At 42.4% G+C, this 12831-nt stretch overlaps 1 protein-coding gene across 2 annotated transcripts in view; it reads right to left on the bottom strand.

Moving 5' to 3' along the window:
- The window catches only part of LOC146835072 (vitamin D3 hydroxylase-associated protein-like), a 266006-nt gene that overhangs the window by 175435 nt on the left and 77740 nt on the right, over positions 1 to 12831 (bottom strand). For both annotated transcript variants that reach the window (XR_014960683.1, XM_085602737.1), the window contains exon 3: positions 1735 to 1878. Coding sequence is in view for 1 of the 2 variants with exons in the window: in XM_085602737.1 (XP_085458863.1) it covers positions 1735 to 1878 (144 nt within the window). In the remaining variant the exon portion in view is untranslated. The remainder of the gene's footprint in view (positions 1 to 1734; positions 1879 to 12831) is intronic.

Raw genomic sequence — 12831 nt, forward strand, 5'->3', positions numbered from 1 at the left:
TGCTAAGAGTTTGTAGCTGCCAGAACACCTGGTCTAAGACTCAACTGTCAATCATTTACTGCTGCCATAAGCACCCCTGCTCCCCCTCCCACTTTGCTGACTCAGTGATCTCCCATCTGTCCATGTTTGTCGGTAACTATTCCTGTGTAGGCCTGTACCTTCTATTTGTATCCACATGTTTACCAGTGCAGAAAAAACTGTATATAAGGCCTGTGTTCCGTGACTTCAATGTACTACCGCAGGCAGCACTTGAGAGTGCTGTGTGGATGTGGTCCCACTCATGAGTGTTTATTAAACTTGTTATTTGAATTACGGCTTCAGTGTCAATCTCTAATTTATTGGTCTATGGACCCGTGGACAGAGAAGGGTGACCCCTGCACCGGTTTGCTTATTAAAAGGTACATTTCCACACATTGATTGCCTTCTTGAATTGTGGTTTGTTAATACTATCAAATAAAATAAATCATGTCACTGAACCATACTTTAGGAGCAGGTCCCACCAGAGAATATATACGAGTTGCCCCCTTTTTTTTTACAGAGGTTTATATAGCACAAACTTGACTCGAAGGTATCAGAGTGCTTTACACGAGCATCAGTTGCGTTACAAGAGGGCAGATTCATATTTTTGTTAGGCACTGGGAGATTAAGTGATTTGCCCAGAATCACAGGATGTTGCTCGTCCTTGCCGAGACTCAAACCTGGTTCCCCAGATTTAGGTCGACCACCCTAGCCATTAGGCCAACTCCTCTCTCCTTGCACTTGTTTCGATTAAGCTCCAATTATTTTAGAATATAGTTTCCTCTGCAAAATAGTTTTAGTAAATGATTGACTGTTTGAAGTACAGTTAACAGTGTTGTTTCCTAATTTTTACCTAATATTTTGTCTGTGCTGACTGCACTAGTTTCTGATAGCAGCAAACAGTACCAAGCCCAGCCAGTATGTACACCATGCCAGGCAAGACTGAGTGCAGATAATCAGGCTGACAATGTTGTTGGTGATTAGCTTTTTATTAGGGAAATCCCGATGAAAAAGAGGAAACATCTCCTTTTTAGGACGAGCCTAGAGCCAGTGGGCATGCGCTGCTCTGCAAGACTTGTTGTGGTAGAATAGCGAATAGAAGCCTGCCTACTCTCCGCCCATATCTGCTATTGGCTTAAGTCATTGTCTGTTCTAAATGCTGGCTTCTGATTCGTTTATAGGCTTGCTAGTCCCTCCTTAGTACCACCTCCTCTTCATTTGTCACCTCCCATGGCGACTGGCCCCTTTACTTCGGTTGTTACACAAACATGTTATTTAGACTTTGAGCACTATTTTCATTTAATGAGGTTCTCCTACTGCAGGCACGGCATGCTTTAGTGCCTTCTTTATCCCAACCCCCCCGCCCTCCCTCCTGTTGTCCGTGTCTTCTTCACTCACCCGATATCCCTCCCTTTGTCTGTGCCTTCTCCCCCACCACCCCCGCCCTCTCTTTGTCTGTGCCAACTCCCTCCGCCCGCCCTGCCTCCCTCCCTCCCGTTGTCTGTGATACCAACCATTTCCAATGCAATAAGTCTCAGTAAAATGCAAGACCTATTGCATTGCAAATGCTTGTTAATGACAAGTGGACCCTTCTGTAATACAAAGAATGCAGGGCAAAGGGAGGCATGCTTTATAAATGCTGTGTTTAATTCATGGATGACGTTAATGTCATTTTTGTGAATCAGGAACAATTAACACAATTCTGGCGAAACATACCTTATAATTATAGTGGTCTTTGATACTGACTGGAACTCCATAGAGCAAGCCTTTAACCTTTTGCTTTTTGATTTCCTGCAGCTGAGCCTCACAGTCGGGAAGGAAATCTGTTAAGGAGTTTGTCCCCTTGTTCACTTCCAATGCCTTGATAAAATCAAAATACACAATTAGCAAAAATATACACTTACTTCCGAAACAGTCACAGATGTCCAATGTGCCGCAATACGCTATTATATGAAATAGTTAATGTTATATCACTATGTTCCCTCCCACATCTTAATAGTCTTTGTCTTGGGCATGGTGCCTCTTTCATATTAGTATTATCAACACAAGAGGCTCGTACACATATTTAGTTTTATTTTATTATTCTTCGTTTGAGCAAAGTTTAAACAACGAACTAATCAAAGAGAAATAAATTCAATAGAGTAAACGAAATAAGCATCAAACAATAAGCAAATGACAGAAACTACAAGGAAAAAATAATCTGTTTTAAAGCAATGAGAACTAAACATAACGCAGTGACACAACTGCAGATCTATCAAAATAAACCCTACAGGAAATTGATAAAAAGAACAGAAAATAGGAATATTTTCAGGACAACTATTAAGTAACTATAGATGATCACTGCCATTCTTTATTTAGGCAAAAACGACAAAGCGATGGATAGAAGGCCTAAATGAATCTCTGTCACTCGCTAGGGCCGCATCCCAATCAATCGTATTTTACCCACCATGCCACCTCAGTTTAGACCCAGCCATATGCAAATCAGTCTTGACCCTGTGCCCAATGGGAACAGTCCAGCGTGAACTGCCAGACCAGGTCCCCCCTGGACCGGAAACAAGCAACTTAGGACCGGCTTCATCCTAGTTAGGGCTCTTTAGCCAGTTATAGCTTGGTTCCAGTGGCACAGTGAGACTGGGACCCACGTCTGGGCATACTCGGCACACTTAGGGCATCATATGCAACTGGCAGTTTGGGCTCGACTGTTCCTACACATACTGCACCAAATATGCTCAACGACACGCTGTGTTGTATACAATGAGTACATCACTAAAACAACTATTAATTACAACGTTTCACAATCAACACACTGCACCCCATTAAAGCAAGATGTGCTTTCTGTAAATGCATCACCAGGTGGTTATTTCAGATCAAAGTATTATGTAAAATGGGACTTGTCCTACTGTGGTGTAAATCAACTAACTTGAGTTCAGGTTTTTATAAGAATTGCTTAACGTTGAGAAGCCTTCCCTTCAACTGAATGTACAACTTCACAAATGTCACAAAATCCTTTACAGAATTTCACAAAGGCAGATTTATTTTTAGTAAGCTTTATTTATAGTAAGCTATTTAAACACTCCAGGGTTAGACTACTGCTGTCACTAAATGATTCACAATGTGATAAGTGCTGTAAATGTCACATATAATGTGACCAATTATTGACAGGTCTCAATCAAGAGAGCAGAGTAAACCAGCCTCCAAACGTCTTTGACTTCATAGACCAATATACCATTTAGAGGTGGGGCTCCTACTCTCAAATGTGTGGTTCCCTGGAATCCCCCACCTCATTTAGAGACAGGGAGCTGCTGGGAGACTCGCTGGCTCTGCTGGTGGTCAAGTTTTGGAAACAATTCATCTGCCACAGGTCGTCTTCCGCAGGGCTGCCGCCTTTCATGCACGCGTCACATCTCGACATTAGGCACCAGATAAGAAACTCAGAAAGCGTGGCTGATGGAGGAGATGGAGAATGGGTCAGCGAATTCTACAATCATGGAGGAAAACCACTTCCAGTGTTGGGTGTGTAACAAGCAGCCGCAGCCATCTGAGGACCAGAATTTGATTTCCAAGTCAGAGTGGGCAGAGCACTATAAGTAGTCAGTGGACGCGGAAGACGGTGTTGGCACCATCAGTTATTTTGACTCTTTTGTTTAACGCTTTAAATTTGAACCTTTATCTTCGTTACTTCTCTTTTGTTGCTTTTCCACTTTATTGGTTTCTATTCCCTACACTTACAATTGTTTCTGTCTTGCACTTATCACTGGTTTTCGACTTAGCAATAGTTTATCATGGACTCCTGACTTCTGCGATTAGGCTTGAACACCAGGAACCTGCTTTTTGTACCGTGATAGAACTCCTTTTTTGGAGACTAAGGGGCATATTTACAAGCCCCTTGCTCCACTTTTGCGTCACTTTTCTCATGATAAAAGTGACACAAAAGTGGCGCAAGGGTCTTGTAAATCTGCCCCTAAGACTCTACCTCTAGGTAGAGAGGCGTGAATTTCATCATCTGTTCTTGAGCATGTTCCTGGTTTGCCCGGGAGCTAGTAACAGCGATGCTGCCTCACACACTGGGCAAGCTGCTCACACTGCTAACAATATACACACTTGCTATAGAGTTGTGTACAGTTACTTAAATATTCAGTGTCGTGTTTTTTCTTTCTTGACAGTGAACACTAGTACGCCTTTGAAGTGCTGTGCCCAGAACCTTAAAAAGTCTACTTCAGGTCTTCTAACAACCATCCTACTGGAAACTAGGGTCTTGATGTCCCTCTCTCTCATCCCTTACCCCTTCTCCATTAAGTTTAAGTATGCGCTGCTCCATACTCTCCTGGATACTGTTAGAGGGAGTGGGCCCACCTTTAAAGGGAGAAGTGATAATTAGCCTCACTGCCCCTGGAACCATGTTACAAGGGGCTTGAAAGTTTGCCAGACCACCTATTATGGATTCCGAGGCTAATCTTTTGCAGATTATGGCACAAACAATTTTTTTTAAAAGTTTTATATAGCGCGAATGCTTTACATAGCACCAGTTGCATTACATAAGGACACATTCATTTTTGTGAGGCACGGGGAGATTAAGTGATTTGCCCAGAATCACAGGATGTTCAGCGTCATTGCCGAGACTCGAACCCAGTTCCCCAGATTCGCGTCATTGCTGAGACTCAAACCCAGTTCCCCAGATTCGAGGTCGACCGCCCTAGCCGTTAGGCCAACTCCTCTCCCCCATTATTAAGTGTCAAAGGGAACTAATAACGGATCACCAAGAGCGATCACTTTTGTTAGACAAACTTAATCACTTATTCATTGAAAATTGAACTATGCATAGCTAGCAGTAACTCCATCTCTATCACGGCACACTCTTAACACAGGCAATTAGGGGTGGGCGGAATTTGCGAAATTCACTTTCGCAAATTATCGTGAAAATGTTAAAAATCTCATCAAACATGCGGAAATATCGCGAAGATGCGGAAGTTTTTTTCCTGCCCGTTCGTGGTATGTTCTGCGTGGTCGCGGCTCGCCAACTTACCCATGCGGTTGCTTCCGGGTGCGGCCATCTTGTTTTCACTTGTCTCGCGGTGCATGATCGCGAGAAGAAAGACGTGATCGCGCGACGAATTATGTTACTGCGGGTGCGAACTGTCGCGAGACAGCGCAACTGGCTACCAACAATCCAACATCTCGTGGAGAACGCGACCGGATTGGGAAAGCTTGTCGGCGAACGCGGGGATTCAGGTAAGGCGATCGAGCGCACGCAAGAATGTATTATTTTACAGCGCGAGCAAGCAAAAAATTTCCAGTAAAATGCGGATTGCGGAAATTTTGACATTTTTGCGCTCTCCGCGGAACACGAAAATGTCAAATTATCGCAATTTCGAGCGGAACGGATTTTTAGCCCAGGTAGGCGAAAGCACCTAATCAGGATTTCCCTATACCCCTTTTCTTACCACATTTATTGCAGCACATTAAAATTCTCAGGAGATTCTCAGCATTTTCAAACCTTTATGGTCCAATGTGATCTGCATTTTGTGGTTAAATCACAGCAGTTCACTCCTGAGCAGTTCCAAGTCACATTACTTATATTAGTAACTAATAGCTGTTGGTGGCTGAGGCCAGCTGGACAGATGACTCCACTGCAGCCGCATTTTATCTAGGACTACGATAGGAACAAAAGAGGGCGTTAGCTAGGATGGTAAACCAACCTACCACACCAGTGGCACCTTGCACATTGAAGCACAGAAAAAGAAGAGGCACCAAGAAAGACCCTTCTATCCCAAAAAATATTATAAAGCACCTGGTGGATAAGGCTAAAAAGTCTGTGGAGTCGCAGAAAACCCGAGAATGGCGATACTAGAAAAAGACTACATACTAGATAGCACAGCATTGTCAGATGGATAATTTCTAAGATGTGGGTACTGGTTCCCTTCCCAGCAAAATGTGGCCTTTAGAACTTATATTTAGGCGGAGGTGCAGGGTTCTTGAACCAAGCAAATCCAGACTCTAACAGTGGCAAACACATAAGTCGCAACAGGGGCTGACACTAACCTCAGACACCCATATCAGGAGGGCGCCTGGGTGAAAACTTCATCCCAAAGTAAAAAGTTCATCACTTCATCCCCATTACATGAACCAAGCAGCCGAAACAAACAAGTCCACGCAAAGAAGGAACACACACAGGGAAACACATGGCTACACAAAACTCACTTTATACCACTTTCCACACTGAGGATGCAGTAGAAAACTGCCAGACAGCCTCCCTCACACGTAAAAAAAGAACAGAGAAAGGGCCCCACAATGGCACAGCCCCTTTCTACACAACACGCCGTTTTGCCTTTTTAAAACAAAAAATTCAGATGAACCAAGAAGCTGCAGCACAGTGAAACAGCCTGTATTTAGGAGGATTTTCTAACAATAGTGGATGTGGAGGGACACAGTCTGTGCCTATATCAGAAGTGTAATTGTTACCAGTTCTTATAAGTACTATAAACCTGCTCTCTTGATACAGTCACATCTCACAGCAGGCATGCACTTTGTAATATTTGGGAGCCCCTCGGTCCCCTTTGTGTCATATTCATTGTGCAGTCGTTCTGCACAAGAGGTCGAATGAGTTGTATGAAAATCAGATCAACTGAGTCATGATCATATATTTTTTTACTGGAACCTATTTTTGCTAAGTGACCTTCCTCTCCCTGTTTACAAGAGTGCCTGGAAGACAAGCTCATGCATCCGTGGAACACTCACTAGTAATTAAAGTGCTTAGGGCCAGATGCATCAAAGGGTTTTGCCCATTCTGTGTCTATGGGAAAATGTGTTCATGCATATGGCCCATAATGAGATAGTTATTTCTGGGTCTCAGCTGCTCGTGTTTTGCTATTTTAGTCAGAGATCAGCAGGCATGGGCTGTGAAATCCAAATTTATTAGAAGCATTCCTTCATTCCTCTGTGCCAAAGGAATGTTCATATTGCAAGTGAAGTGTGAGGAAGCACCAACAACATTTATAGAAGGATCAAATGTCCTATGGGAGAGTACACAGGATAGAGGTATGTGGTCTGTGAGGATAATGACGGTGTGGATTACAGGCAGCACATCAACAAATTAGGAAGCCTGTAGAATAGTTCATGTTCTGTTGTTAAATGAGGGAACTATGCCAAGGGCACTAGTAAGTTACAAAAGGTCGATTTACATCTCTTTTACAGTCTGTTAGCTGAGAGATGAGACGACAATATGGAGAAGGATGTGGCACTATTCAAGGAGTGGAAAAGGGAGGTCCCGCACCAACTAGCATAGCCACGAGCGCTGAGGGGACACGGCAACTATCATGAAGACTGTCAGCCATGAAGAAGGCCTTTGGGCACAGCCACAGTACACCTGATTGATTCATTTAATAGACCGAAAGCAAAGGTTTGAAAGTTGGACCTCTGTACAAATCAATTTCAAAATAAAAAGCAGGTGGCCTTCGTATAATGAAGTTGTCACTTTGAAAAAGACCCATTTACATGCAAGTTAATTTCTTTATGTGCTGTATAACTGCATGTTTGGAAATAATGGTTGCAGGTAAGAGGAAATAATTTCTTAACTTCGCTTTGTTTGAACATATCTATGTTGTAATACTACAGTAGGACCATGCCTTTAAATATGATGAGCTAAACTCGACTCAATCTCATTGTCTTTTAGTTATGGCTGCCCATACAGACAAAGACCTCTATGAGTCCCTCAATCTTTCCTTCACCATTTATTTTACAAACATGGAGACCAGAGAACGCCCTCAGGGCTCCCAAATGATTCCTGCCCATTTCCCCATCTCTTTCTATTCTGCTCAATAGAAAAGTTATTTTTCTGCTTGCTCCCCGTTATTTCTTTACCTCTGTATGTATAAGGTATGTCTATAGCGCAAACATAGCCATAGGGGAGCAGAATGTTATACATGATCAAAGATAATCAAAAAATCCACAAGTAATAGGAGAGGAAAATGGGCTGTGGATGGTTAAAGCTTTGTGATGTAGTGCTCTTTAAAGAGGTGAGTCTTCAACTCCTTCCGAAATTGGAGCAGTGTTGTGGTGGTCGAGATAGATACAGCGATGGTGTTTCAGATCTTGGGTGCATCAGTGGAAAGGCTGCTGTCTTGTTTTTTTTACACTTCTTACTTTGCAGTCTGATAGTGTCCTCGTTGCTGGTGTGCGGAGAACCATTAGAGATGGTGAGCTTGTCTGCAAGTTAAGTTGGCTGCTTGCCTTGGTGGCGTTGTAAATGATACAGATGATTTTGAAGATGATGCTGGGTGGCAAGCAGAGTCAATAGAGATCCATCAGCTCAAGATTGATGTGAGCATATTTCTTCAGGTCCCGGATAAGATGTGCTACGACATGTAGGATTCCACTAAGGGATGCCAGCATGGAGTCTGAGAGTCCATTAAGAAGGGCATTACCATGTTCCAGTTGTTCATGTTTTTTGGGTGACTCGCCTGCTGGTAATTTTGAAGTCCAACCCTGGGACACTGCTATCATTGCAAACAGTATGCACTCCGACCCCATACAAAAAGGCACACATTTGGCATATTAAATTGTACTACAAAGCCAATGTATATGACACTGATGGAATTTAAAATGAAATGTAACTTGTGGACTGAAGCACTATATTGTGCCATCCACTTTGTGACCTTGAAAACATGACACAGGCCCCCATTTCGGGCTGGTCTCCTGCAGCTTGCAAACACTTGTGTTTGCAGACAGACATTTAAAAATAAATGCTTTTACAAGTATAAATCCTGCATTTAATGGCTAGGTACATCACCCCTAAGATTACCTTATTGCTTTTAAGGCAGGGTGCCTAGTGATTAGAAGTGGTACATGCCTAAATTAATGTTGGCATGGATCGGCAGTGACTAGATCACCAACAGCTATTTTCACTGTATTGAGTTTAGCTGTTTCCATGGGAAATACCGGCAAAGCAGATTAAATCACTATTTCTTCGTTGTCCAGCAGGAAACAAATACAGAACAAGTTAAAGGATGTTTCCCAACTATTTTTAAAACTTAAATTCATTTGTAAAGTTGTATTTACTTTCTGAGCCACTGTGGTCTAAGTATCCTTAGTCTGCAGCTGCTAGCCAGCCCTGCCCTCCTGGGAGCAGCACAATGGGCCACTTTCATTGGCAGTTCAACCTGAATGAGCAGGATTGGCTCATCTGAGCTCAACAGAATATTCAGAGTGGGGGCTGCTGCCTTCCTCTCAGCACAAAAGTGTCAAATCCTGAAAGGCACATATAAAACTTGAGTGCCTTTAAAAACAGGCCCAGACAACGATTCTTGGGTATCCCCTGCCTGATTTCTGAATAACCTTGCTTTTCTTACTAGACTTCCTCTCATTTTTGCTGTGGGCCTAGGGCCTGCTTAAACACTTTGGCCATCTTAGATCTGCCCTGACATTTTACATTTTGAGTCGTAGGTAGGCCAGGGCCTAGGAACATCTGCTTTATTGGTCAGAGAGAGACTACGAGTGTCTAGGGTGTCCCCCACCCACAGGCTGGTGAACCAGACAAAGCTGGACCCCTTCCCATTGGATTTCAGCTTTGTCAAGCGCGAAAATCTCTGCACATCTGAAAAGAAAATGGCCATTCTGACTTGGGACATAGAAACGTTTGAGTGCTAAAACTCAAAAGCTCCAGAGTGCCAGCAGGACCAACCTGCTTCAGGTATCCGGCCTTCGGTACCAAAGCAGTGGCCATAAATTCAACAGCATCCCATGAAGATAGGATTGGGACTTAGAAGTAATTTCAAATATTTTTTTAAGAAAGTAACACACTCCCTTTCTGAAGTAGGACTTAGAAACCTATTTGAATTTTTTGACTTCCAGACTTTCCCAAGGACCAATCCACTTGGTTTATGCAGTTGGCCTGAAATTGAACTTTGGTCCCAGTCTACCATGCCATTTGAATAACAGTGGTTGTTTTATTTTTCTTGGAGTTTCTTCACTTTAAACTTCTGTAAAAATGTAAATTTCTGGTTCACTTCATTGAATTTTTGTAATTTTGATTTATTTCATTCATAACATTGTGGTGTTTGATTTAGAATTGCTTGAGGAGTTTTATTGTATTTTGTGGGACTTTTTCTACGGTTTATGCATTGCTTAAATACTTTACCCATTGACTTTGATTAAAGCCTGACTGTTTGTGTTGCATTACCAGCGATTGAGCACAGGTTTATTTTAGTAAATTTGCGTGACATCTAACAGGTACATATATTATTCCACTTTCCTACAAACAGCAGTGCTGAAGTTACTGTGCGGAAGAAATTGTTTCTCTTTCTTTAGAAGAGAAAGCTGGTAGTAGGCTGTCTTTGTGTTTTTGGCAACGTGTCCCTTGAGGGTGAGGTTGGTGTCCAGGGTGAATCCAAGTGACTTGGCATTCACTGAAAGTTGAGTGTCAAAGCTACCAAGGTGCATGTCATTGAACCAGGTTTGTACGGTATGTTGTTTGTTGTCATTGGCAAATAACTGGAATTCTGTCTTGGTTAGGTCGAGCTTCGTGAAAGCACTTGACATCCATGTCTGGATAATTTACAAACAGTGTTTGAGGCTTTAGATTCTGAAGCAGAGGAAGCTTTCAAATAGAGTTGTGTGACATCAGTATACTGGTAAAGTTTGATTGTGTTATTTAGGAATAGAGAACTAAGGCCCACATGCATCAAAGAAAAAAACGGTCGCAAACGGGCAGATTCTCAGAATCTGCCCCTTTGCGACCGGTATTTTTGCATTTGGGATACATCATCCCAAATGCAAAAATCGCAATTTAAGTAATCTCTAAATTGCGATTACTTAAATTGCGATGGCATTTAAGGAATCTCAAATTGAGATTCCTTAAATGCAATGCATTAAAGTAAAAATATTAGCGATTTCGCTAATAGGGGGAGCAAATTACCATGAAGTTGAACTTCATGGTAATTTGCAAAAACTTTGAAAAATGCGCTAAAGTGCATTTTTCAAAGTTCCATTTTACACACACACATGCCTTTGGGGCATGTGTGTGTGCAAGATGTACTCATATGCAGATTTCAGGGGTGCAATAGGGTGTCCTTTTGACACCCTGGCACCCTTGAAATTGCATGAGCAATTTGCGATTCACTAATTGAGAATCGCAAATTGAGAATGTCTTCCCATTCATTCCTATGGGCCTCTAGGCCCATAGGAATAAATGGGGAGGTATTCCTTAATTGCGACTCGCAATTTGTGAGTCGCAATTAAGGAATGTTTAGAAATCGCTATTTTGTAAGCGATTTCTACATGTATAGCCTTTTGCTATTCCTTATTAGCGAATCCTTATTTTTCGCTAATAAGGAATCGTAAATGGCATTGTTGATGCATGTGCCAGAATGCGCCTCTATTTAAAGTTTGTAGAAGACGATACAGTATGGAACCCAGGGGGTCTCCACAAGTCATAAGGGTTTTTTGTAACCTGGAGGTACACATGTGGACACATTAGTGTCAGTTGGAAAGGTATGAGAATCGGTGAAGAACATTACCTGTGAATCACATTTGAGATTCCATGGTATGTATGGGGGTGGGATGGGCACTATGTCGAAAGGCAGCTGAGAGGTGCCGTAATATCAGTAAGCAGGGGTAAACTACATCTGTGGTCAAGAGGGCATCATCTACAATTTCTAAATAAGTGGTCTCAATGCTGCAGCATGATCTGAAGCACGACTGGTAGCCATACAGGAGATTGTTGGCATCGATGTGTAGATCTAGTCGAAAATAGGCTGCTTTTCCAATGATCTTGCATATGAATGGTAGGCATGTGATGGGCCTGGGGGTGGAGAGGTCATCGGGTTCTAGGAGGTCTTTAGCAGTGGGAGGATCTGACCTATCTTCAGAGCTTCTAGGAAGATGCGTTGAGTGAAGGAGGCATTGACAATAGTAAAAAGGGGGTAAGATAGTGTACCCATAGAGAGCTTTGATAAAGGATAATAGTAAGAAATCATCTTAATAAGTTGTGGTTTTGAGGAAGTTGAGTATATCACGAGATCTGATAGAGATAGGGATTTGAAGGCAGACCATTGCGGACGTCTGAGAGAAGGGATGGGCGTAAGAATTGAAGCAGGCTTGGTGTAGTCAAAGAGCAGTCACATTTTCTGTATTTTTTCACAGAAGAAGAAGGTGATGGCATTGTACTTTTCTAATGAGTGAGCAATAAGTGGGCCTGACAAGGTGTCGATGTGGTGCTTGGACATCTCGAACACCCTTCTGCTTCTGTTGGTAGCTTCAATGATTGTGTTGGTATCCTACTTTGCTTTGGTTAATGTGATGAGCAATTTGCGTGTTGCCTGGAGGTACTTCAGTATGAAGAGGCCTCTTGTGTTCTGGTGTTTCTCCATTTTCTTTGCTGTCTGTGGATAGATTGTTTATTATCAGCAAGGTCTTTGGAGTGACAAGGTGCTGAAGGCTTTGTTGTACATGTTGTAATTGAGGCCTGAATGTTCAAATAACTTTCCGAAAAAGATTGAAATTATTTGGAAGGGTTTTATCATGAGACATGGAGTTGATGGGGCGAGAGATAAGTTCAAGCATTAGTTTGTGTATGGAAACATCTTTAAATGATCTAAAGGTTTGGTCTTCTCTTTTGGGTTGACCTTGATTAGTTGGTAAGATGCTTAGCAGGGAGATTTGGAGAGCAAAATGGTCGGTCCAGTCTAGGGGTCTTGGTGGGTTGCATTGGATCGTTGGTGATGTTAAGAAAACAAAGTTGAGGATGTATCCTTTGGAAAGTGTTGGTTATGTGACATGCTACACTGAGTGTATTAACGAGGTTGAAGAGGCTATCTTTTT

Source organism: Triturus cristatus, chromosome 4_2 (assembly GCF_964204655.1).
Source record: "Triturus cristatus chromosome 4_2, aTriCri1.1, whole genome shotgun sequence".
Taxonomy (NCBI): Eukaryota; Metazoa; Chordata; class Amphibia; order Caudata; family Salamandridae; genus Triturus; species Triturus cristatus.